The sequence below is a fragment of the Eulemur rufifrons genome, chromosome 23, assembly GCF_041146395.1.
Source record: "Eulemur rufifrons isolate Redbay chromosome 23, OSU_ERuf_1, whole genome shotgun sequence".
NCBI classification, from domain to species: Eukaryota; Metazoa; Chordata; class Mammalia; order Primates; family Lemuridae; genus Eulemur; species Eulemur rufifrons.
This window is the reverse complement of record NC_091005.1, coordinates 12,604,643-12,631,004: the sequence shown is the minus strand read 5'-3', so window position 1 is coordinate 12,631,004 and position 26,362 is coordinate 12,604,643. Positions and strand designations below refer to the sequence as shown.

The 26,362-nt window shown below is 42.0% G+C and overlaps 1 protein-coding gene across 1 annotated transcript; it reads left to right on the top strand.

Moving 5' to 3' along the window:
* Window positions 1-1,172: 1,172 nt before the first annotated feature.
* Window positions 1,173-25,245, top strand: TERF2 (telomeric repeat binding factor 2). The gene is made up of 10 exons (XM_069497893.1): window positions 1,173-1,551; window positions 1,656-1,751; window positions 2,394-2,524; window positions 12,832-12,918; window positions 13,927-14,073; window positions 15,392-15,498; window positions 17,238-17,630; window positions 22,172-22,257; window positions 23,595-23,638; window positions 24,097-25,245. Exons 1-10 carry the CDS (start codon window positions 1,173-1,175, stop codon window positions 24,253-24,255), a joined length of 1,629 nt encoding a protein of 542 aa, XP_069353994.1. The 3' UTR covers window positions 24,256-25,245.
* Window positions 25,246-26,362: the final 1,117 nt, after the last annotated feature.

Sequence of the window (26,362 nt, the reverse complement as noted above, 5' to 3'; positions counted from 1 at the left end):
AAAAATATTTAGTGGTGTTGAAAGATGTTCATCACATGTCAAAAGGAAAATGGTGTGCCTGTAGTCTCAACTACTTGGGATGCTGAGACGGGAGTATAGCTTGAGCCCAGGAATTAGAGGCTGCTGCAGTGAGCGATGATCCAGCCACTGCACTCTAGTTTGGGTGACAGAGTGAGGGGAAAAAAATAAAAGGAAAATGAGGGTTATAATAGAATATGTATGGTCCGATGCCATGTTTGTCAGCACGCACACACACTAGGTATACAAAAGACATTGAAAGGCTATAAATCTAAATATCAACTTATTTTTTCACGTGGGACTAGGAGTGATCCCTTTGCTTATTTTTTCTAATAGTTCTACAACAAAATGTGTTATTTTTGTGATTAAAAAAACTGTATGAGGCCGGGCGCGGTGGCTCACGCCTGTAATCCTAGCACTCTGGGAGGCCGAGGCGGGTGGATCGCTCAAGGTCAGGAGTTCGAGACCAGCCTGAGCAATGAGCGAGACCTCGTCTCTACTAAAAATAGAAAGAAATTATCTGGCCAACTAAAATATATATAGAAAAAAAAATTAGCCGGGCATGGTGGCGCATGCCTGTAGTCCCAGCTACTCGGGAGGCTGAGGCAGTAGGATTGCTTAAGCCCAGGCGTTTGAGGTTGCTGTGAGCTAGGCTGACGCCACGGCACTCACTCTAGCCTGGGCAACAAAGCGACACTCTGTCTCAAAAAAAAAAAAAAAAAAAACCAAAAAACTGTATGTCTGGAGGTTTCTGGGGTGCCAGGCATATTCCAGTTTTGACCCCAATTGGGATCACACTGGCCTTTGCTTTATAATTACAGTATTTGCTAAAATGTGAATTTTAATAAACTTTCCTCTATGTATGCTCCTTTTCACAACTTTAAAAGTGTTTCATAAGGTGCACATATTTATCTTTCAATCTCATATATATAGTCCCGCGTCTCTAGCATAGTACCCGTACTCCGTAAATTAGGAGCGGAGTAGACCTTTGACTGCAAATCCTGATGGGCTCACCGGCCTGGGCGGCGTGGACTCCAAGCCCCAGCAGGCATTGCGGCCTCACAGTGGGAACTACGGAGTCCGAGAGGGGGGCCGGGCCCTCCGGCCCTTTCCCTCCCAGAAGCCCGCGGGCGGCTCAGAACGCCGTTCCTATCATGGCCGCGGGAGCCGGGACGGGAGGCCCCGCTTCCGGCCCGGGCGTCGTGCGTGACCCGGCGGCGTCACAGCCAAGGAAGCGGCCCGGCCGAGAGGGCGGGGAGGGCACGCGGCGATCGGACGCGATGGCGGGAGGAGGCGGGAGTAGCGACGGCAGCGGGCGGGCGGCGGGCCGGCGGGCGTCCCGCAATGGCGGGCGGGCTCGGCGGGGGCGCCACCAGTCGGGGCTGGGAGGCCCCGCGGAGCGGAGCTCGGGGGAGGCACGGCTGGAGGAGGCAGTGAACCGCTGGGTGCTCAAGTTCTACTTCCACGAGGCGCTGCGGGCCTTTCGGGGTAGCCGGTACGGAGACTTCAGGCAGATCCGGGACATCATGCAGGGTGAGGGCCGGCCCGGGGGAAGGAGGCTGGGGCGCTGGGGAAGGGGGTCTAGAGGACTGGCTGTAGGGGCTGGGTCGCCGATCCAACGTTGTCTTTTTTCGCAGCTTTGCTTGTGAGGCCCTTGGGGAAGGAGCATACCGTGTCCCGGTTGCTGCGGGTTATGCAGTGCCTGTCGCGCATTGAAGAAGGGGAAAATTTAGGTATGGGCTATTTTTGTGTTCTCTTGATTTACTTACGTCGGATTTTGTTTTCAAACTTGCATCTGAAGGATTACGGGCTAAAGTGCGCTGGTTTCCATCTCAGTAGTCTTTTTCATTCTACCGATGGGTCTGTTCTCTGGCTCTAGTTTTCTCCGTTAAGGTTCTCTTGGCAGCTTTTCTGTGTTTTTTATTTTCGCCCACCTGTTAATTGATCACCCCAACTTTGTTGCGATCTAAATTGCATTATGTTGATATGGACGTCTTTTTTCCCGTGGTAGAGTGTTTTTCAGAGTAGGAGCACATTTTTTCCCCCCTGAATTGTACTCCAGCTGTTAAGCAAACTGTTGTCAGTTTCTGGCCACTCGTATCTGAGGATGTTGTATCTTGAATAGGAGAGGCAAATGCATGTGTTTAAAAATAATTTTTTGCTCGTCTTGAAAAGTATTAAAAGATGGTCACTTTAAATTCAGTGATTTGAATTTGGACTCTTGCAACATATGTGAGCTTGTAGCAAGTATGTCAACAAATTAAATGCAAATCTTACTATATTTGCATGTTCCTTTTCTGCAAGTGTATACATTTTTGGATATAACTTCCACTCTTTAGAAAAGAGCTTAAAGTGAAAACTGTGCTTTGTCCTAGATTGTTCCTTTGATATGGAAGCTGAGCTCACACCCCTGGAATCGGCTATCAATGTGTTGGAGATGATTAAAACGGAATTTACCCTGACAGAAGCAGTGATCGAATCCAGTAGAAAACTAGTCAAGGAGGCTGTAAGGCTCTATTTATTTCTTTTTTCTTTTAACCCAAATCAGGGGTGTTAGAGAATATAGTGTTTAGTCTTATTCTGTGTGGGGTAGAGGAAAACAAGGATGGAGAGAAAGAGCAAGCAAGCACACACACGCAGATGTTATCTCTTCAGGTGTCTCCTTTCCCACCCAGGCTTGGAAAGTAATGGTGGGTGCTCAGCTTTTGTGATCTTCCTTGTGGTGGTCTTCCTTGTGGCCCTGGCAGGAGGGGCCACGGTACACTGGAAGTGGGTTGGTATAGAAGGCTCTGACATTTTGGAGGTTATTGCACCAGTTGCGAGCACTGTGAAAGGGCTACAAGTAGCTCTGGCCTAGGTTTGGTCACCCTTGTTTATAATAAACCAAGGAGACTAGATGGGGCCTTGGGAAATGTGGGACTGACTTTGAGCTCATTCATGCAATTGTCTGCAGGAAGAGAGGCTTAGGGAACATTCCCTTTGAGCAGATAGATTAGAATCAGAGGTGCTGGGATAATGAGCCAGCTAGAAAAATAGTAATGGTAGAAGAATGGTAAAAGGCTGGCACAGGAAATGTTTTTTTGGTTTTTGTTTTTTTTTTAGACGGGGTCTCGCTCTGTTGCCTGGGCTAGAGTGCAGTGGTGTGATGATAGCTCACTGCATCTCAAACTCCTGGGCTTGTACCATCCTCCTACCTTAGCCTCCCAAGTAGCTGGGACTACAGGTGCGCACTACCCCAGCTGGCTAATTTTCCTATTTTTTGTAGAGACGGGTTTTATTCTTGCTCAGGCTGGTCTCGAACTTCTGGCCTCAAGCAATCCTCCTGCCTTAGCTGCCCAAAATGCTAGGATTACAGGTGTGAGCCATGGCACCCAGCCCAGAAAGTGTTCTTGAAATTAAGTATTCAAGAAATTAGGCTGGGCGTGGTGGCTCATGCCTGTAATCGTAGCATCTGGGAGGCCGAGGCAGAAGGATCACTAGAGCTCTGGAGTTCGAGACCAACCTGAGCAAGAGTGAGACCCCCTGTCTCTACTAAAAAAAAAAAATTAGAAATTAGCTGGGCAACTAAAAGTAGAAAAAATTAGCTGGGCGTGGTGGCACTCACATGTAGTCCCCGCTACTCAGGAGGTTGAGGCAGCAGGATCACTTCAGCCGAGGAGTTTGAGGTTGCTGTGAGCTAAGCTGACGCCACGGCACTCTAGCCTGAGCAACAGAGAAAGACTCTATCTTAAGGAAAAAAAAAGAAATTAAGTGTTCTTGAAATTAGTGGAGTGTTTAGGAATTTGGGGCTATCACTTTGTCATGGCTCAGGTAGCTTCAAGTAGTGGAACTTTTTTGAGACAGAGTCTCGCTCTGTCGCCCAGGGTTGCAACCTCAATCCCCAGGCTCAAGCGATTCTCCTGCCTCAGCCTCCCAAGGAGCTGGGACTACAGGCGCATACCACCATGCCCAGCTAGTTTTTCTAATTTTTTGTAAAAAGGGGGTCTTGCTCTTGCTCAGGCTGATCTTGAACTCCTGACCTCCAGAGATCCTCCCCTGTCGGCCTCCCAGAGAGCAAGGATTACAGGCATGAGCCACCACACCTGCTTGGCCTGGAACTTATTTTTATTTAAAGCATAGAATAGGCTGCGGGAACCAGTTAGAAACAGATTTTTCTACTCCAAAAACCAAGGCTGGGGGTGTGGAATCAGAATGCAAAGGTGGTCATTGAAGAATAAGTCAACATTGCCCTGGTGGTGGAAAATAAGGAAAGCTATTCAGAAGAGAAAAGAACACCCCTAAAAGGATAGGATCCCAGAGGTGGAAGTAGGGTGGAGAGCGAAAACCTTGCTTAGCAAGGAAGACCTTCTGTCTCTTGGCTGTGTAGGAGGTACTCAGGTACCCTGTTAAAAAACAACAAATATGCAGGAGGTGCAGATATTTTTTCACTTAAGGACCTTGCGCAGGAACCACTATTGGTCTTACAAAGAATACTAGATAATATTCAATTCCAAGAACACATCTTTAGTATAGGTAAGTCAGGTTTGTGTTGGTGGGTGGGTGGGGAAATGCCAGAAAAGACATTAGCAAGGGAGGAGAAATCCATGCCTACTTTCGGAACAGCTGAGGAGCTTTTGAATGGGTACCAGTTCAGAGTAATTCATGTAACTCCCGCTAAGTATAGATGGAGTATTCCTTATCCAAAATGCTTAGGACCACAAGAGTTTCAGATTTTGGATTTTGGAATATTTGCATTAAACTTAGGTTGAACATCCCTAATCCAAAATTCAAAATGCTCCAATGAGCCTTTTCTCTGAGTGTCATATTGGTACTCAAAAATTTTTGGATTTTAGAGCATTCTGAATTTTGGATTTTCAGATTTGGGATGCTCAACCTGTAGCTGATTGAGGAATGCAGCTCCTTCAGAGCACAAGGACTATAGATTTGCCACGTGGCTCCTCTTCTGGAAGAGCATTTGTGGTCTTTCATCTTTCAGCTGCATACATGTTATTTTATTATTATTTAAACTCATAGATGGGGGACTTCTTTAGGAAAATCTGTTAGAAAAATCTAAACTTCCTTAAAATCATCAACCATTTTCTTGATTCCCTTCTGCTTTTCCATTCTCCACCAGTTACCAGATCTCTTGTTATACTTACTGTATCACTGTTACCACAGTGTAACAAATTACTCCAAGACTTAGCAACTTTTTTTTTTTTTTTTTTTGACAGAGTCTCAGTCTGTTGCCTGGGCTAGAGTGCCGTGGCGTCAGACCAGCTCACAGCAACCTCAAACTCCTGGGCTCAAGCAATCCTCCTGCCTCAGCCTCCCCGAGTAGCTGGGACTACAGGCATGCGCCACCATGCCTGGCTAATTTTTTCTATATATTGTTAGTTGTCCAGCTAATTTCTTTCTATTTTTAGTAGAGATGGGGTCTCGCTCTTGCTCAGGCTGGTCTCGAACTCCTGAGCTCAAATGCTCTGCCCACCTCGGCCTCCCAGAGTGCTAGGATTACAGGCGTGAGCCACCGCACCCTCGCGCCCGGCCTATTCTTTTTTTTTTTTTTTTTTTTTTTAATTGAAATATGAAGGGGGGAGTGAAGAGGAGAGTTCAGTTTCTTTTTTTTTTTTTTTTTTTGAGACAGTCTCACTGTGTCGCCCTGGGTAGAGTGCCGTGGCATCAGCCTAGCTTACAGCAACCTTAAACTCCTGGGCTTAAGCAATCCTCCTGCCTCCACCTCCCAAGCAGCTGGGACTACAGGCATATGCCACAACGCCTGGCTAATTTTTCTATTTTTAGTAGAAACGAGGTCTCTCTCTCGCTCAGGCTGGTCTCGAACTGAGCTCAAGCAATTCTCCCACTTGGCCTCCCAGAGTGCTAGGATTACAGGTGTGAGCCACTGCTCCCGGCCAGGGCTCACTTTCTTACTGGCTGTTGGCTGGCTGCTTCAGCTCCTCGCCTCTCCACAGATAGGGCTGCTCACAACATGGCAGCTGCTTCTCCTAGGGCAAGTCATCCGAGAGAGCAAGAACCTAAGGCAGAAGCTATTGTCTTTTATAACTTAATCTTGGAAGCATCACTTCTGCCATGTGCTGTTGGTCACACAGGCCAGATCAACTCTGGTAGAGTGTAAATGGGCCTGTGTAAGAGGTGAGGTGCGCTGGAGACTATCTTTGAGGCTGGCAACCGCACTTACTTGCTCTCGTAGTTATTAAATGATATTATATCATTTGTCTCTTTAATCTGCATTTTTAAGTTTCTCATTTAGAGTCATAGAATCTGTTAATGGCCATCTTTTAGGAAAATACCATGGGATGCCTGGGTTCAATGAGCCTTTTTGATGCGTTTAAGGTTTATAAACTGTCACAATTCATTTAAAAGTATATTAACTTTTTAAAAACGTTTTTCAAGTAAGTTATTTAAATGAGAACTTTGCAACATACGGTATCAGGATTACTGAGATGGTCCATGATGTGAAAACCGTTTTCATAACAATACCAACACATTTGACTTTTTCAGTGCATTGACATTTTTATTGATGGTGCAAAAGCCGTTTTGGGTAAAAGTGCATGATCAAGACGGTGGTAAATTGTACTAGTAATCGTATTCTTCATTTCCAGATGCAATTTTTTAAAAGCTGCCAGTTTCAGGTTGGGTGCAGTGGTTCACGCCTGTAATCCCAGCACTTTGGGAGGCCAAGGTGGATCGATTGAGGCCAGGAATTTGAGACTGGCCTGAGCAACATAGCAAAACCTGTCTCCACAAAAAATACAAAAATTAGCCAGGCATGGTGGTATGTGCCTGTAGTCTTAGCTACTTGGGAAGGTGAGGCAGGTGGGTTGCTTGAATCCTGGATTTTAATGTTGCAGTGAGCTATTATGATGCCGCCACTGTACTCTAGCTCCGGCAACAGAGTGAGAGCCTGTCTCAGGAAAGGAAAAAAAAAAAAAACTGCTAGTTTCGATTAAAAATGTCTTTGATCACGAAATAAACATATTAATTTTATTAAATCTAGTATTTTGTGTGATGAAATAGGGAGTATGCCTAAGATATTTCTGCTACATGAAGGTGATTATCTTCAGGAAAAGCACTTGTGTGATTGAGTTGCATGCTGTACTGGCTGCTTTTTTAATGGAACACTGTTTTTTCCTGAAAGAAAAACTGACAAACTGGATATTCAGACTTGGCTATTTGACAGTCATATTCTTGAGAATGAGCAAAATGAACCTGTCACTTAAAACAGTTGACAGAATTTTTTTTTACCAGTGATAAGATTCCAGCTTTCAAATGAAAATTAGAATTTTGGAAAACTTGAATTCATGTGCTTGATGGCTTCCCAATACTTACAGTTTTCTGAGGATTGGTGAAATTAACAGCTGAGATTTTAAAAATATTTTTAATTAATAAGTCAACATTTGGAAGATCTACATAACTCAGTGAACAAATATTTTTCAGATGATCACTGCATGATGTTACAAAATCATTCATGGACAAAAGATCCATTTAAAGTGCAAGATAGACTGATGGAGTTTAATGTGAGAGATTGAGAAAAGTTTACTTGTTAAAGTTTGATGTAGAATCAAGAATATTCACTGTTTCCTGAAAAGGCTATTAAAATACTCCTCCATTTTCCAACTTTACATCAGTATAAAGCTAGATTTTTAAATATACCTCAACCAAAACAACATATCACAACAGATTGAATGCAGAAGTAGTTATGAGAATCTAGCTGTCTTCTCTATTAAACCAGATATTAAAGAGATTTGCAAAATGTAAAACAATGCCACTCTTCTCATTAAAATTTTGTCTTGGAAAGTATAGTAACTTTTCATAATGATATTTATGTTAATCTGTGATGTGTTTATTTTTTAATGAATTAATATCTTTAAATTTTCTCAGTTTTATATTTCTAATACAGTGAATATAAACAGATATAACCTTCATAAACAAAAGATCTTTGGGGTCTTCATTAACATTTCAAAGTAGTCTAAAAGAATCCTGAGACCAAAAAGTTTGAACCTGCTTCTGCAAGCTGTTAATAATGTTGAGACTACATTAGTTTTTTCTGCATAACTGAAAGAAAGATTCCTCGGTTAGATTTCTTTGGAGACCAACATGTATGGCATGTTCTTGGAGAAGCATTTGTTGCTTTTTGCTGTGCAGCATTCTCCCCTGCACCTTTGGTAGTAGAACCTTGAGTATTTTGGGAGGCCTTACCCCATTTGAGGTGCTGACACATCATACACACTCACTTAGGACTAAATTTTGAAACAAAAAAACTTTGTTGAGGCTTTTTAAACATTGCTGCTTCCCAGAACAGCCTCCTTTCTTTTTATATCTGCTGCTTTAACCTTTCTTCAGTTCTGTGAGTTTTGGTTTTCTTTTCCTTTATTAAAATATGCTTTCTGACATTTCTTCCCAACATAAACCTATCTCATTTAGTTTGAAAATCTGTGCTTGGAATTTCCTTTTTGTTTAAATTAGCCAGAGAGCATTGATATACTGCTTATGCCCTAAACTCTTAACATATATGTAAGAGAAGAAATTATAGTTATTTCTGAGAACTGCCAAGTGATAAAGCAATGATTCATCTCTTTGAGATTTTTTTCTGCAGGATATTAATACATAGTTTTAAAAGATAAGCACATAGCACAACCTTTGAAGCAGACTTTTAACTTCAATTCTTGTTTCAGAAATTTGATATGGTAGGACCTGTGTTCCAATTCTGGGAAAGATAGAGTAAACAAATTCTCTTCTGTGTTTCCCTCTTAATGCAACTATGAGTCTTGGACAGAATGCATGGAGCAGCTATCTGAGGATTCTCTCTGGTATTAGGCAGATGGGAAAGAAGACTAGAATCTGAAGTTCCACCAAATCATTGATGAATAGTTTACCATTTTTTCCTCCTCTGGTATCACGTAGCTTGGACTCAACAGGCAGCCTGAACCCTGGAAGTGCACTCTAGGTGTGAACAGAAAGAGCTGCAAAAGAAGCCTTTTCTTTCTGGTCTGAGGAGAAAGGAAGGATCTCCTAAGGGTCAGAGATGGTAGGAGAAATGCTAGGTTTGTTTTTCTTTTTTCCCTTCTCTCTTGCCCTGGCCCCCAAACAGTACTATCCTGATGGCAGCAGTGGCCAAGCAGTGACAGTGACAACAGAGCTATTTGGGAGGCTGAGGCAGGAGGATCATTTGAGTCCAGCTTGGGCAACCTAGTGAGACCCTGTCTCTTTAAAAAAAAAAATTAAACTAGCATATTTAATGGATATTTAATGGTGAAACAGAATGCTTTGTCCCTAACATCCACAATAAGGCAAAGTTGTCCATTCTCACCAGTTGTATTCAGTATCATACTGGAAGGCCTAGCCAGTGCAAAAAGGCAAGGGTTAAAAAAGCATACAGACTGGAAAGGAAAGAATAAAATTGTCTCTATTTGCAGATGACATGACTGTAGAAAATCCCCTGATATATACAAAAAAAAGCTCCTATAATTAGCAAGGTTATGGGATACAAAATCAACACAAAAATTCATATTTCTACATGTGAACAATTTGAAATGAAATTACCAAAATAATGCCATTTATAGTAGCTCTAATAAAGAAAGGAAAAGAAGTAGACATAAGTTTAGGAAGATGTGCAGGATCTGTATGTGGAAAAATACAAAATGCTGATGAAAGAAATCAAGACCTAATGGAAAGAGATACCGTGTTCATGGATTGGAAGACTTAATATGTCAGTTATCCCCAATTGATCTATAGAATTAATATAATTCCAATCACAATCTTAGCAGTATTTTCTGTAGATTCAGACTAGCTGATTCTAAAATTTATATGGAAAGGTAAAGGAACTGGAATATCCAAAACATTTTTGTGAAAGAAAAAGTTGGAGGAGTCATACTAGCCAATTTTAAGAATGACTAGAAAGTTACAGTACTCGTGACTGTCGCACTATAGCTTAATGAAATGGGAGAGTGCATCCAGAAACAGACCCACACAAATATGACTGATTTTTGACATTCAAAAATAGGAAAAGCTATTTAATAGAAAAAGGGTAGTCTTTTCAATGTTGTTGGAATAATTGAATGTCCACATGCAAAAAAAAATGAACTTTGATGTTAAACTTATACCTTGTACAAAAATTAACTCAAAATGGATCATAATCTAAATGTAAAATGTGAAACCATGAAACTTTTAGAAAAAAACATGAAAGAAAATCTTCATGTCCTGGAGTTAGGCATAAAGTTCTTAGCTATGACACCAAAAACAGGATCTGTAAGGGGAAAAATTGATAAATTGAACTTGATCAAAATTTTAAACTTTTTCTCTCAGTTAAACACTGAATAGAATGAAAAGGCAAGCCACAGATTGGGAGAAAATATTTACAAATCATGTATCTGAAAAGGACTTATATCCATAATATATGAAGAACTAAAAAAAAAAAAAGAAGCCTATACAACCATTTTTTTTTTTGAGACAGAGTCTCACTCTGTTTCCCGGGCTAGAGTGCCATAGTGTCAGCCTAGCTCACAGCAAGCTCAAACTCCTGGGCTTAAGCAATCCTGCCTGAGCCTCCTGAGTGGCTGGGTCTATAGGCGTGCACCACCATGACTGGCTAATTTTTTCTATATATATTTTTGGTTGTCCAGCTAATTTTTTTTTATTTTTTTAGTAGAGATGGGGTCTTGCTCTTGCTCAGGCTGGCAATTCTGTCTTTTAAATGGGCAAAAGGCTCATCAAAAAGAATATAGATGGCAAAAAGTCAGATGAAAAGATGTTTAACATCATTTAGCCGTTAAGATACAAGTTAAAACCACAACGAACAGTAGTACCTACCAGTTAGAATGGCTAAACTTTAAAAAAATACTAACAATAAAAAGTGCTAGTTGTGTATTTCAAAATATCATGTCATACACAATAAATATATACAATTTTTATTTGTCAACTTTAAAAAAATGTGCCAGTGCTCAAACATTGCTCATGGGAATGAAGAATGGTACAGCTACTCCAAAAAACAGTTTGGCTGTTTCTTAGAAAGTTAAACATACTTCCCATATGACCCAGCAATCCCAGTGCTTGGATATTTACCTCAGAGAAATGAAAAGTTATATTCGCACCATGGATGTTCTGGCATTTGAATTTATAATGACCAAACATTGCAAACAACGCAAAAGTCCTTCAGTGGATAAACTATAGTACATCCATACAATGGGATATACGGCTCAGCAATAAGAACAAGTGAACGATTGGTAGTGTAACGTGGATAGACCTCAGAGGCATTATACTGAGTGAAAGAAGCCAGTCTTAAGGCTACATCCTTTAAAAAAAAAAAAAAAACAGGTGCTACATGCTGTGTAAATCTATTTATTTGGCATTCTGGAAGAGACAAAACAGCAAAAAGATCAGTGGTGGTCAGAGGTTAGGGACAGAAGGAGGGTATGACTACAGAGCAGCAGCCCAAGGGAGGTTTTTGGATCCTCGTTGTGATGGATGATGCCAGAGTCTAAAATTTCAAAATGTGTTAAAATTTAGAACCGTACACCCCCGCCCCCCCAGGAAATTTTACTATATGCAAGTTAAATAAAAATTTAAAACATAATAGGACCTACAGGATTTGTAAAAAGTAAAAACTTTGTATTTAAGAAAGCGAATATAGTCTTAGTTTAAGGTTTTGTTTGTTTGTTTTTTTTGGCTGAAAATGATGTATAAGTGGATATGGGTCATCTGAGTAAAAAGACTTGTTTTGTACCTTCTCTGGGCAGCAAGTTGTGCCTGCTTATTCAAGAGCATTTGACACCAGTTTCCTTGTTCCTTGCGTGGCTGTGCTCAGCATGCTGAGGACAGAATCACCAGAGACTAGCACTTAATGGATTCCCTTGCTGTTCCTCCCTCCCTTGGTCTGTATTTCCGTACATTCGTCCCTGTGAAGACTGAAAATATCTGTGGACAAATTTTGCTTCCTTTTTTGTGTATGGTAGTCTTTTAAAAAATGTGTCTCTCTCTGAGGCAGGATTTAAAGTAGCTACTTTATTGTATAATGTAACTCTGAATGCTCCCAGGTTTCTACTGGCGTTTCTTATTTTTTTAAATGTTCATGTTTGCTCAAATCTCCTTTTAAATTTTCAGTCACCATTATTTTTCCTATACATATGTTCTCTTGGAGTTTCTTTACAGAAGGACTCTTCTTTTTTCTGTGGGTTGTAAGACCTTATCCTACCCACCTGGAACTTTGTCCTTTTTCTTTGTTGCTCATGGCTGATCTGGGTTTGTAATTCCCTACATACTTACTAACTAAAGTTGCTAGCTGGGGTTTGTGGCAGTAAGAGGCTTGTCTTTTCATTCACCTACAAAACGGGCCTCAGGCCTTTACTGAATGGAACTAGCAGAACTCGACAGTCAGCAAACTGCTTGGTTTTCTTTTTTCCCCCCTACAGTATATCCTCCCTCCATCATCCCCCCCAGCCCTTTACATCAAAGCTTTTGCATCCATAAAGAAGAGAACCAGTTGTTCTGGGACCTAAAATTATAGGGAACTAGAATGGCTCCTGTCCATTTTGTCTTTCCTTAGGAGGTGCTATTCAAATTGATCAGATGGTCTGTAATCCAGGGGATCTGATTTTGCTCTATCAGCCATTTAAAAAACAATCCATTGTAATGTTGCAAAGCTACTACCTTTATAAGCTGAAAGAGACAGAGTACAGTTGTTCACACACTTGAACAATAATTGTTAGTTTTTGAGTACAGGAATTTGATATAATATGAAACAGTTATTTTGATATTTGATACTCTGATTACACTTGTCATTACTAAAAGTAAAAGGTTTCCCCCTCCCCGTTTTTTTAGGCTGTTATTATTTGTATCAAAAACAAAGAGTTTGAAAAGGCTTCAAAAATTTTGAAAAAACATATGTCCAAGGACCCCGCAACTCAGGTAAATTTTATTTATTTTTGCTTCCATGACTTAAATCCATCTCGTTGCTTTTTGTGGGGAAATAGGGAAAGGGTTCTTTGTCAGGAATATTATCTAAATAATCACCTTTAAACACACAACACCTGTAGCATTGTCATCTTTTATATCAAAGATAACTCACTGTAAGATTGGATTTTCAAACTGTATTTTTCATTACAGAAATTTACATTAATCATTCACTTGCCTCATTTCTATCTGGGTTATGACAGAACATTTATTTAAGCAATCAGCACCAGGTATTAAGCTGACAAATTTGTAACACTCCTGACTTTGTTCACATAAGTGCTGATCCTGGAAGACTTGAGGAGACGGCTTTGGTGAGGATTTAACACCTCTATTTCCTGGTGCCAAAAGCTCTATTGGTCCCCTGCTCTTGTTTTTTCTTCTTTATAAATTTAAATTTTATTATTTGAAAAGGTAATATGCATGCATAATATAAAATCCAAAAGGTATGACCAAAGAGCTTAGTGAAAAATTCTCTCATATCTATCCTCAGCCATCTAATTCCCTTCAGAGGGACCAGTGTTCTTTTTTTCTTCTTTCAGAGATAACTCTGTGCATATGCCCGCAAGTGTGTGTGTGTGTGTGTGTGTGTGTGTGTGTGTTTGCATGGACACACATACAGCAATTTTTCCTCTTCTTCCCATACACGTATGTGATAGCATATTCTACACGTTAATTTGAACATTTTTAGAAATTGCTTTTTTCATTTGACAATATATCTTGGAGCTCATTCTATGTTAGCACATAAGGAACTTCTTTCTCTTTTTTATAGCTACATATAGTAACCCACTGTGGCTGAACCACAATTTACTAACCAGTGTTTGTGTTGCGTTTTCCTTCCCATATGTGTACCAGTGACTTTCTTTAACAGTGTTGCAAAAGTCCTGATAGTGTTAGGTCTCAATTCATCGTCATTGAATTTTTACTGGAGTTTTCTTGTGTTGCAAATATTGATTCTTTGTGTAGAAGCTGAGAAATGATCTCCTGAATATCATCCGAGAGAAGAACTTGGCCCACCCTGTCATCCAGAACTTTTCCTATGAGACCTTCCAGCAGAAGATGCTGCGCTTCCTGGAGAGCCACCTGGATGATGCAGAGCCCTACCTCCTCACGGTGTGCCTTGGCCTTTCTTCTCTTCCCGTAACTGTGATCTGCCCTTGAGGATGTGCAGGGAATTAGAAAATTAGAAATGAAAAGAGTTAATGTGTGAAAAAGACATTGAATCATATGCACTGTCCTCCTTAAATGCCACAGAAATTTGAAAGCATGGAGACCAGCAGAGGCAAATGGAACACACCTGGTCTCTCTTACCTGCCTTTGTTGTTTTTTTTTTTTTTTTTGAGACAGAGTCTCGCTCTGTTGCCCGGGCTAGAGTGCCATGGTGTCAGCCTAGCTCACAGCAACCTCCAACTCCTGGGCTCAAGCGATCCTCCTGCCACAGCCTCCCGAGTAGCTGGGACTACAGGCATGCGCCACGATGGCCGGCTAATTTTTTTCTATATATTTTTAGTTGTCCAGCTAATTTCTTTTTATTTTTTTAGTAGAGACAGGGTCTTGCTCTTGCTCAGGCTGGTCTACAAGTCCTGAGCTCAAATGATCCTCCCGCCTCGGCCTCCCAAATTAGGAAATTGGACTTTTATACATGACCCAAAGGTGTACTTGGCAGTCAGAAACTGATTTAGGACCGAGATGGGAAAGATGAAGATGAAAGAGGAAATGTGGAATAAAATCATGTAATTATTTGGTGACCAAAAAATTAAAGAGTTCTTGCAATGTCAAGGTGGTTAGTGCCACTGAAATTGAATTATCCTCTAATGTAGAAAACTGTGAGCGAGGTGGCTTACACCTATAATCCTACCACTTTGGGAGGCTGAGGCGGGAGGGTTGATTGCTTGAGGCCAGGAGTTTGAGACCAGCCTGAGCAAGAGTGAGACCCTATCTCTACAAAAAGTAGAAAAATCAGTTGGACGTGGTAGCGTGTACCTGTAGTCCCAGCTACTTAGGCAGCTGAAGCAGGAGGATTGCTTGAGCCCGAGAGTTGTTTTTTTTTTTTTTTCCTCTGAGACAGTCTCACTCTGTTGCCAGGGCTAGAGTGCAGTGGTGTCCTTAAACAGGAGTTTGAGGTTGCAGTGAGCTATGATTGACACCACAGCATTCTATCCTGGTGACAGAGGGAGACCTTGTCTCAAAAAAAAAAAAAAAGAAGAAGAAAAAACTATCAGCCATTTTTGGAGGTATTATTATTTTTTGAGGAAGTACAGAAAAAATTTGAGATAATTCTTGTAAGGTCTCTCTCGTTTTATGTCCTCCATTTTATGCTAGATTGGATTTGTAAGTGAATGTTGGCATAGTGAATATGTTCATGGTGAAAAAATCAGAGAATTAATGAAACTGTGGCTTTCTTTTCCTGGTGACATCCTTCCTTTCCCAGATGGCCAAAAAGGCTTTGAAATCTGAGTCAGCAGCTTCCAGTACAGTGAAGGAAGATAAACAGCCAACACCAGCACCTGTGGAAAAGCCACCCAGAGAACCTGCAAGGTCAGAGGATGCTCTTTTGTGATCTTGGGTAAAACACTGGGTGGTTGTTGGAAGCATCGTCTGCTTCTTAGAGCAGAAGCAGTTCCTCTGGGCGATTTGACCTGCTAACGTGTTACTAAGTTACCTGGACAAGGCACTGTGAGAAATAGAGGGCACACTCTGGGAAAATGAATATAGTGAAGATGGGGTGTCTGGGATCCCTGATAGGACTTCCCGACTGGCTATTCCTCAAAGGTTCTTTCTCCATTTCTCTCTCCCTGCCTCGCCTCTATCTATCTACTCAGTACTTCCTGTGGATACATAATCTTTTAATGTACTCAGGAAGCAGCTTTCAGATCTGTGAGTTGAACCCCAAAACAAGTTGCTGAGACAGGGGTCACAAGTTTAGATACCTTTGAGGGCCTGGTAGGAAATATAAAGGAGTAAAGTGGGCCCGGGATAAGACAGTCACAAGCATGGGGCTGTGAGCCAGAGGGCACGCGTTTCAGCTTCTCGTGATTTTTGATCCATGGGAATTTCCAAGGATGCCCAAATTTCGGTTAATATTTTTGTGTGAGGCATCCTAGTTTTTTGTGAGATTTCCCAACCTTTGAATGTGGGTAGTCTATTTTTGAAAAAAATAAAACTTCACATGGGTTAGGCAACAAGACACATCTGCCAGCTGGGTTTGGCCTGCAGGCCGCCCGTTTGCCCCTCTCCTAAGTTTTTACTTAAAGCGTGTTCACTGTTCCAAATGACACACGAAGTGTATTTTTTAAAGGTGGTTCCTCATTGTTCCAAGAGTGGATGGCATGCTTTTTATTCTGAGAATTCTCAAGATCCTGTTCATAAGTGTGCTGTAGGAGAAAGGGGCAAAGTGGAGACCAGTATGTTACTTCTCTCACATGAGGGGTGGACTGGGCAGCTGGAAGATGATTATAGATTTCAAGGTGAGATTGCTGGATTATCAGTTGGTTGCTCAGGTGGACTTGGAATTGTTAGCCACCATTCAGAGTTCTTACGTAATGGAAGGCATTGCTTTAGTCCATACAAACTAAAAGGGTTAGATAGCACACGGGCTAATGAAGTCTCTGGAGGGAGTATCATTGGCCATAGTTCCTTTAAGATTCTCTTACTTGGAACTCCATGTTGCAACTTGTGTTTATACTCATTATAGAGGCTTTTATAAAAAAGGTGGTGTCAAGCCAGCCTCTCTCTCTCTTTTTTTTTTTTTCCCCCTTTTCTTTCCTTTTGTTTTGTTTTGAAACAGAGTCTCGTTCTGTCGCCTGGGCTAGAGTGCCGTGGCGTCAGCCTAGCTCACAGCAACCTCAAACTCCTAGGCTTAAGCGTTCCTACTACCTCAGCCTCCCGAGTAGCTGGGACTACAGGCATGTGTCACCATGCCCAGCTTATTTTTTCTATATATATTTTTAGTTGTCCAGATAACTTCTTTCTATTTTTAGTAGAGACAGGGTCTCTCTCTTGCTCAGGCTGGTGTTTTCTTTTCTTTTGAGGCAAACTTTTGCTGTGTTGCCCAGGCTGATCTTGAACTCCTGGGCTCAGGTGGTGCTCCTGTGACAGCCTCCTGGGTAGCTGGGATTACAGGCATATGCCGCTGTGCCTGGCTTCTCTTTTTTTTTTTAATGGAAAGTTCTTAGCTTGGGGAGTCCTCTGTCTAATTTGAAACTTCAAACTTCAAAAAAATTGTGGCTATTTGGATGAGTACCAACAATAGTAAAACCTATTTGCTTTATTTGCAGGCAGCTACGGAATACTCCAACCACCATTGGAATTACCGCTCTGAAGGCAGCTTTCAAGACTCTGTCTGGTGCACAGGATTCTGAGGCAGCCTTCGCAAAACTGGACCAGAAAGATCTGGTACTTCCTAGTCAAGCGCCTATACCATCATCAGCCCTCAAAAACAAAAGACTGAGAAAAGATGAAAACGAAAGTTCAGCCCCTGCTGAGGGTGAGGGTGGCTCAGAACTGCAGCCCAAGAACAAGCGCATGACAATAAGCAGATTGGTTTTGGAGGAGGACAGCCAGAGTACTGAGCCGAGCCCAGGCCTCAACTCCTCTCCGGAGGTCGTTCCAGCGTCACCACCGAAGCCCACCGTTCTCAACCAACCCCTACCAGGGGAGAAGAATCCCAAGTATGAAGACCTTCTTTGTAGAAATTTTGGGGCTGGTTGGTGGTCCTGGTTGGGCCTGGTATTACTTCCATGAATGAAATAACTTGCGCTGAGTTATTCACCACCAAGGCTTGGACTGCTAGAATGTGACTCAGGAGCGGGGAGTGACGACATAGCCTCCCCTGCCAGTTCTGAAGCCCTACGCTTGGGCGTCCAAGCATTGCGCTAGGGCACGAGTGAGGATGGAAAGGTTTCAGAGCCTCCTGCTCATCGCTGCTTTCGTTTTTAGCCAACATCCAAGTGTCTTGACTACTAAATATTACTCTAGCTGCGAAAAGAAGTTTGTTTGAATTGGGCCATAATATCCTTTGATCCTTAAACGAGACTGATGAATATTTATAGTTTTGTACCTTTTATGAGCATGTGAGACTTGGCATGGTTACTTATTGACTTCCCATATTCTGCTAGGTACAGTGGGACAGTGCTTAGGGTACTTTAATTTTGCCCTCACATCATGGCTCCCACCCTGGCCTTTGCTACCCTCTGTGCCCTGTTGTGGATCCTCCCTCCAGGCAAACTGGTCTGCTTGCTCTCCCTGGAACACACTGCGTTTGTTTCTACTACTGTACTTTTCCTTTCTCTCATTCCCCACAGTGGACTCTCATCCCTCCATCGTTGCTTGTCCCGATCCCATTCGTCCTTCAAAGGGAAGGGAAGCTGTTGTTGATTAAGTGCTTTCATGTATTATCTTACTGAATCTCTACAGTCCTCACTCTGTGAGGGGGTATATTAGCCCCATTGTATACATAAGGAGGGCTCAGAAAAGTTATTAGCTTGCCTGAAGTGACAGAGTTGAAAGTGGCACAGTTGGGCTCTGGGATTTGTAATCCAAGTCAGTCTTGACACAAAAGCCCATGGCCTATTTACCGTGTACACCACGTTGCCTCTCAAAATTCTCCCTCCATGGACTCTTCCCTGGTCACCCCTGCTGTAAGTGATCCACCTCACTGATCTCCCAAGGCCGTCTCTACCACTGCTCTATGTTGTATTATTTGGGGACCTATGCCCTGGCATGCATTGTACCAGGTGCCCCAAAGGGCTGTGGTGTCCGATAAGTGATGTATACTTAGGCACAAATATGCACTTTGAGCACCACTACTTGCATTTGGAAGTGAGTCATTGGCTGGCAGGTGGGCATAGCTGATGGGCAGCAGATGCAGCCCCGCACACATTATTCTCATTTGATGCATGATCTCACTGACCCCTCAAAGCGTTCCTGTGAAGTGTAGGTATGGCTCCCATGGACAGTTGAGGAAATGGAAAGAGTGCGGGATTACAGTGGTTTTGTAAGAGGGAGGATTTGTGAGGGTGTCAGACAGACCCACCTCTCTCGTATGTCAGGGGTATGAAGTATGATGGGTCCTCTAAAGCAGGGGTTGGCAAATTATGGCCCTTGGGCCAAATCCGCCTACTGCCTGTTTTTGTGAATAAAGATTTGTCGGAACACATCACACCCATCATTTATGTATACTGTAGGGCAGCTTTTGGTGCAATGACAATGAATTGAGTAGTTGTGACAGAGACAGTAATGCTTGCAAAGCTGAAAATACTGTTTGGCCCTTTACAGAAAAAAGGGGTCCATTGATCCCTGCTCTACAGGAAGTATGTGTGAGGTGTCCTGGGAGCTCATGGGAAGAAGAGCTGAGCCTGCTCAGCAAAGTTTTAGGTGGAGCAAACCTGTAGAGGAGCAAACCTTGAGCTGACCTTGAAGGATGAGTAGGAAGTCATCAGGCATATTGGAGGGTGGGAGCTTCTAGGCAGTGAGAACTCCTTACATACAGGCACGAGAAAGCCTGGTATGTTCCAGAAAGTTCCATGTAGTCTCTATGGTAGAATACAACGCACAAGAGAGAAGGAAGGGAGAAGAGTCTGAATGGGTAGATGGGCTAGATCTTGAGAGTTTGTATTCGTCTCTCAGGCAGAGGTTCTCAAACTGGGCTTCATGACACAGTTAGCTGTGGAGTATTCAAAAAGTACACACTCCCAGGCTCCTAACTACGGAGTTAGAAGAGGCCGGAGAATGCGCTGTAATCTGCTTTTCTAACTATGCCCCAGATAATTCTAAGACAACTCACAGGAAGGCATGATGAGACACCACTGAGGGCTTCTGCACAGGCACTGAGGGAAGGAGGGGCTGGAGACTGCTGCCAGGGGAGTGGGGGGGGAGAAGGCAGGGTAAGAGGCTGTCGCCTGGAGGGCAGGGCCACAACCCTGCCTTTTTATATCTCCCACGGAACCTTGCACATGGCAAGTACTTTCCAGGTATTTATCAACCAAATACAGATTCTTAGTTCTTGCATTTTAAGGGGTGACACCCAAAACTTCTGTAAAAGGCCAGCAGAGGGCTAATATTTTAGGCATTGTGGGCCATATAAATTCTCTGTCATACATTCTCTTTTTTTGTTGTTTTTTTCTTACAATTCTTTAAAAATGTAAAAACGTTCTTAGCCCAAGCTGCCTGGTACAGAAACCAGCAGCCACAGACTGGTCTGCCGACCCTCAATAGACCGTTGCTCTGCACAAGTTCTAACTTCATCAGTGAGGAGCACAAGGACCAGAAGTGGCCTGACTTGCCCGGCACCAGTCAGCCACCGGACAGTTAGGAAGAGGACCCAGATCTTAGCCCCTTCCACATGAGAAGTCGGGAGAGGTAGTCAATGTGACAATTATGTGAAAGATTTCATAGGCCCCATAAAATAACTGCCAAAACATTTGTACAGGTAAATAATGCTGAGCGTTCAGACGAGGGGAAGGTTACTAAAGTGACCTGCAACACTGCAGGAAAAGTGGACAGCTACTCAGGGAAAATGCTGGGCCGGCAGGGCACTGAGGCTCAAATCCATTTATCTGCGCACTGAGGTAAAGCAGATAGAAAAACTCCATCTGACTTTGATTTATAAATAGTAATTAACACAGTAATATCCTAACAAGGAGAAACCTCATGTAGTTTTTTTCCGCCTTGTCTCAAGCAAATTACTCTCAAATAACATTTTAGGGGATATGATCCAATCCAAAAACAAGGGAAAGGAAATAGTCCACCATTTGTCTCAGCCACTTGGTTAGGTAATTTCATAGAAAACTGATGGAACCCAAGGAATTTGTTCAAGCCTGTGTATTTATTAATCAAATTGCTTTCATGATTTATTTGCAAAATGCCTAGACAGCGTTAACAATAAGTTTCTCTTTCATGATAGGGAGACAGAATTTTGTTTCTACTCTCTTGGTCAACTTTTGCAGGTCATTTTGATCTACGTAAATTCTTTAAAACTCTTAATTCAGATATTTTACATGTTTTGTAAAAGATGTTGTAATTCTGAGGTCAGCTTTGTGCTGTGCTGTGTTCCCAGGGCAGTTATATTATTAATCACATAAACACAGTTAAAGTTGATTAGGAGAGATGGGCTATAATTCTCATTTAATAATTTGATTTTACATTATTTTTCAAATTTGGGGCTTTTTTTTTGGCTATAGTCAAGTGCTTAACATTTCATGTTCACAGGAAAGATTTCTTGGTTATTACTCTAATCTTTGATGGTATAATTCCTTTGTGACTCCTTGATAATCCCAGTATTAGTTGAGCTGATATATCTCCAGTTTATGTTAGGGTGTGTGTTGCTGTGCTCGTGTTTGGATAGACAGAGGAAGAGGTAGCTCCTGCCTTCGAGGTCTCCTGGTCCAGGGTACCTTGTGAAATGGCTGCGGGTGCAGTGGGAGCCCCCTGCTGTGGCAGCAGCGTGCGGCTGTGTGTGGTAGTTACAGGAGGCTTCGCTAGGAATGATGCCCTGGAAGGATGGCTGGGATTTCATTTGGCAGGAAAGGGACTTACAAGCAGAAAGAACAGGATATGGAGAGGCAGGAAAGTGCAGAACTTCTAGGAGGAAGGAGTGGAACAGCGTGGCTCTGCTGTCTGTGTGGGTGTGGTGGGGAGCAATGGGTAGGAGACTGACTGGGCCAGACTGGTTTGTTTAGGCAGTGAGAAGCCATCCGGGAATAGAGGACGGATGTGGTAATTTTAGAGCGATTGTCCCCGTGGCTTTGGAAGGGCGAGAGGCTAGCGGCAGACTCCAGTTAAGAGGCTGGGGTAATACTGGCAAAAGGCACCCCAGGCTTAAATGAGGGGAACAGGGAGGGAAAGGAGATCTGTCCAGACAGGATAGGGCATGTCTGAGGAAGAGAGGGTGCAGTTTGCAGATTCTAGGTTAGAAGAATACTGAGACCTTTAAAAACTGAAAACCAAACCAAAAAAAAAAAAAAAGGAAAATGAACAGATTTTGGAGGGGGATAGTGATGTACTCAGTGCTGAATTTGAGGGATATTGCATGGAGATGCCTAGCCAGCCCAGGAGAAAGGACAATAGGTGTGGGAGTTGTGTGTAGGTGGACCTTGAGCGTGGTCACAGCAGAACAGGGAGGAGTACAAGGGCTGCAGGTGAGCCAAGGACAGAGTATGGGACCATCCCGCGTGACTGTTTGACACGTGTCCTCTCGTTGATCTCCCTTCAGAGCACCCAAAGGCAAGTGGAACGGCTCTAATGGGGTTGAAGAAAAAGATACTTGGATGGAAGAAGAAGAACTGTTTCCAGTTCAGGGTAAGCAGTATCCTCCTTGGCCTTTTCTTGATGCTTGCCGAAGTACAGATGTATGTTACTGTCATATTAACATTCCAGAATCTGCTTGTCTCCAAGCTAGAAAAACTTTAATAAGTTCCTGATCTCATTTTGGTTTATGAGGAGTCAGTTTTAATGTCCTTTCCTTAAACAATGGAGACCGTAAAAGCAAGACTTTTAAGGTAAATTCCTGATTTTGTTTTAATAACTCCTATGATATTTAATTATTATTCCTAAAACTCTTTAATTAGATGTGATAGTATAGTTCATTCTCTGCATTTCCTGTTTAAGTAAAAAAATCTCTCAACAGTTTCTATATATAAATGTTGTTTTCCAAGATAAGAAACTTTACTTTTCCATAATTAATAACTTCATAGCATTTGCATTAGAATCTCTCCCACCACATATTTTGTATTCTAATGGAAATAACTATTTGCTAAACCTTAATTTGGTGGGGGGGCTCTAAAGACTTTTATAACATGGCAATAGTAATCCTTTGCCAATCTCAAAGGTTTTGTCCTTGAAAATTACCTTCATTGGCTAAATTATAGTTGGCAAGATCAAGATCACATGGAAAATGGAGGAAGTAACAGAAAAACAATAAAAATGACATTGTTTTAAAACAATGTGATATAAAAGTTCTAGAGAACATCCACTTCCAATGCAATCTAGATGTATTAGCTTTAGAAATCTTCCAACTGTAGTATGAAATACTTCATAATTTAAAAATAAGTAATGGCCAGGTGCTGTAGTTCACACCTGTAATCCCAGCACTTCGGGAAGCCAAGACTGGAGGATCACTTGCTGCCAGGAGTTCAAGACCAGCCTGGGCAACATAGCAAGACCCCATCTCTTAAAAAAAAAAAAGTAAAAATAAAAAATTAGCCAGGTGTGGTAGTGCATGCCTGTAGTCTCAGCTACTCAAGAGGCTGAGGCAGGAGGATCACTTGAGCCCAGGGGTTTGAGGTTGCAGTGAGTTATGATGACACCACTGCAGTCTAGCTCAGGCAACAGAGTGAAACTCTGCCTCAAAAAAAAAAAAAAGTTGGTTTTACTAAAAAGCCTAAAATCCATCATTAAGCAGCATTTATTGACTGCCTATTGTAAAGTACTTGCATTGTACAAATTCTCGTGGGCTGAATGATTGGTACTTGCAAACAAAGGGCAAAATTAATTATCCTTTAGTGATGTCCTTTCTCTTCTCAATGTTTGTGAAATTTGAATCAAGTTTTCCCTTTGGGGTCATTCTATATCTTTTTCTCATGGTTTGTACAGAGAAAGGTGATCTCTGAAATAAGTCTACTTTTAATGTTTTCCAGCAGCACCAGAGGAAGATCATCCAACCCCTATAACAAAAAAGCAGGTAATTTAAAATTCTCTTTCCCGATACTGGTTATGTGGATAGAGTAGAGGTAAAATAAGCCCCCCAGCTCATAAGCATAGACTACCCATGTACCCAGTAAAAATCTTTTTGGAGATTTTTCAGGTAGTTTAAACTAAGTTAAAGTAATAGTGATTTTCTGGAAGAAAAACCTAGGAGGACAGAAGCCTAACATACTTTCCAGATGGGGAAAACATACACACATTTGAAGTTTGGAATGCAGAAGTGATTCTTAGTTGAGGATGAAATAGCAGGACATTGAGAATCATTAAATGTGCAGATCCACAGTGTTCACTATGCCATGTTTTAAAAACATAAACCCTGCTTTGGGGTTCAGACAATTCTCCTAGGATCCTTGAGTTTACCTCTTCACTGTATTGGAGAGAAGGTACATGAGCAGAGAGAAAGGTCGTGATAAAACTTTTGGTTTTCTTTTGCAGAAGTGGACTGTGGAAGAAAGCGAGTGGGTCAAGGATGGAGTGCAAAAATACGGGGAAGGAAACTGGGCTGCCATTTCTAAAAATTACCCGTTTGTTAACCGAACAGCTGTGATGATTAAGGATCGCTGGCGGACCATGAAAAGACTTGGCATGAACTGAAACAGGCTTTCATTTCCACAGAATTCACAGGAGCATGGTTCCTAATAATAGCCCCTGATAGTCTGCTGTTTCTTTCAGAAGCTGGGCTGGGATGAGAATTTTGGGCAACCTCCTTCCACGTGGGGGAGGTCCCAGTTCCACTTCATCACTGTCGGAGATCATGGAGCTAAGAAGCAAAGCCAAGTCCACCCATGTCCTTGGCAGAGATGACAGGCACACAGCTTGTACAGTGCCAGAATATCATTAGTGTTTCCCTTCCTTAGTGGTTTGCTTAAATTTAAATCCCTGGTAATCTGTAGAACCTTCTCCTAGAAAATGGTGGAGTCTATTAGGAGCCACTTAGGACTCCATGACCTGTTAAAACCAGCAACATGAGCATTATTTGGAGAGAACTTGTTCACGTAAAGTTTTGGCCTTGTGATGCAAATGCAGAGGAACTTTGTCTGTTGGGAGCCCGGGGTTGTTGAGAGACCCGTCCTTGTGGAATGATAAGATTCCATTTAAAAACGGTGTAGCCAGTTAAGACAACCCTAGACCTTACTGCCTTGGCATTTGCTCTTAATATCTGCTGGGCTATGTAGGCAGGTTTATCCTCCACTTCTCATGTGGTTGAACCAGTGTGTTTTTTGGTAAAATGGTGATTGTAGATAAGCTTAGCCTCCCCTCCCCGCCCCCTGCCTCTTTTCCCAATTCCCTTCCTTATGCTGGACTTTTGAAGCTTAAAAAAAAATCCTGATTGAATATAAATGCCTAATTTCATTCTTTATGAAATGGTTGCTTCCACCCAATTCCGTAATCGTGCTGTGTTAGTGTCTTGCACTGCAATCCAACATTCCCTTCTCCTTTTGTACTGTGTCGTGCTTGCTGTCTCTCTTGGACATCCTTAAAGACTGTCTTTTTAGCAAAAAATTTCAGTAAGGTGTTTTCTGTAATCTTTTTTTAAAATATGAGAACTAATTATTGTCCATACTTGTAGCATTCTTCATTAAAGTCTTGCTTCTCTCAAATTTAAGTAGCTGTTTAATTGCAGCACAACATGTATTCACAGATTGGAGGTAGCAAAAGGTTGAACAAACTTTGCTGAACTATTTGATCAAGAAGCCGGTGTGAAACTGTATTGGATGCTGTGATCCTTGGAAGCTGCGTCAAACAGATGATGTCGAAGTTTCTTCGTCATTTGTCCCTTACCTCATATAACATAGTTTTTTCTGGAGACAAAAAAATTCTCTCTTTTCCACTTGAGTAAAAGGCAATGTTTAAAAAAAAATGGTAAGGTTTTAAAATTCATCTTTTAGTTATAAGTTGAAAACATTGTACAGCTTTATTACCTATTAACTATGCATTTGGGGGGTTGGTACTACTGTTTTTCTGTCAACCAACCCCAAATGAAGCCCCAGGGAGAAGTTGAGAATTTGAGCTCATCTTGGTCCAGCTACCATATGGTTGCAGCTAGGTGTGGTCTCCCTCCAAACCAGATTAGAATCCTGAAGCTTTTCTCCCCTCAACTCACATCATTAGATGGTGTTCTCTAGGGAGAAAGGTGATGGATTTAGGGAAGCAAAATATCCCAGTCAGTGTTTCTCAAACTTGAGAAATGCCTAAGTCCGTTAATATTTTTTCAGGGAGCCTCAGTGTTGTTACAGCATTACTAAAATGTGTACAGGCATTAAACTATGCTTACACAGTTTCTGTGGAACTATAAAACTTACCTACCACAAACCGATGATTGTTTTGCCGAATCCAAGTTGCTGCTGGTGACTTGAGTACTGTTAGGACCATGGCAGTGGTGGGACTCAGTGAGGGATGCTTGTGCCACATTGCACTGGGAGATGGTCCCAGCCTCTCCTGCTTTCCCTTGAGTGAGAATGCCACAGAGTGACTGTGCCTCTAGTGCGATGTCATTTGACCTTTGCTAGAACTGAACCACATTCATGAAGTCTGTTTTCTGCTTTATTAGCTTGTGACACTTGGAGCCAATGTGATGAATTCTGAAGCAGTTCTTGGCTAGAAGTTGCTAATGCTGTTATGTTTTTTAAGATGATGACTAAAATGAAAATGTTTAGATATTGTCAGAACGGAAGAGACTGCCAGCTTGAGAATCATGGTC

Bases quoted from the DNA above. Each gene is read 5' to 3' on its own strand.
- TERF2 (XM_069497893.1), top strand. From the start codon at position 1,173: ATGGCCGCGGGAGCCGGGACGGGAGGCCCCGCTTCCGGCCCGGGCGTC. The intron at 1,752-2,393 runs GTATGGGCTATT...GCTTTGTCCTAG, and splicing joins TGAAGAAGGGGAAAATTTAG to ATTGTTCCTTTGATATGGAA. The intron at 12,919-13,926 runs GTAAATTTTATT...TTCTTTGTGTAG, and splicing joins CCAAGGACCCCGCAACTCAG to AAGCTGAGAAATGATCTCCT.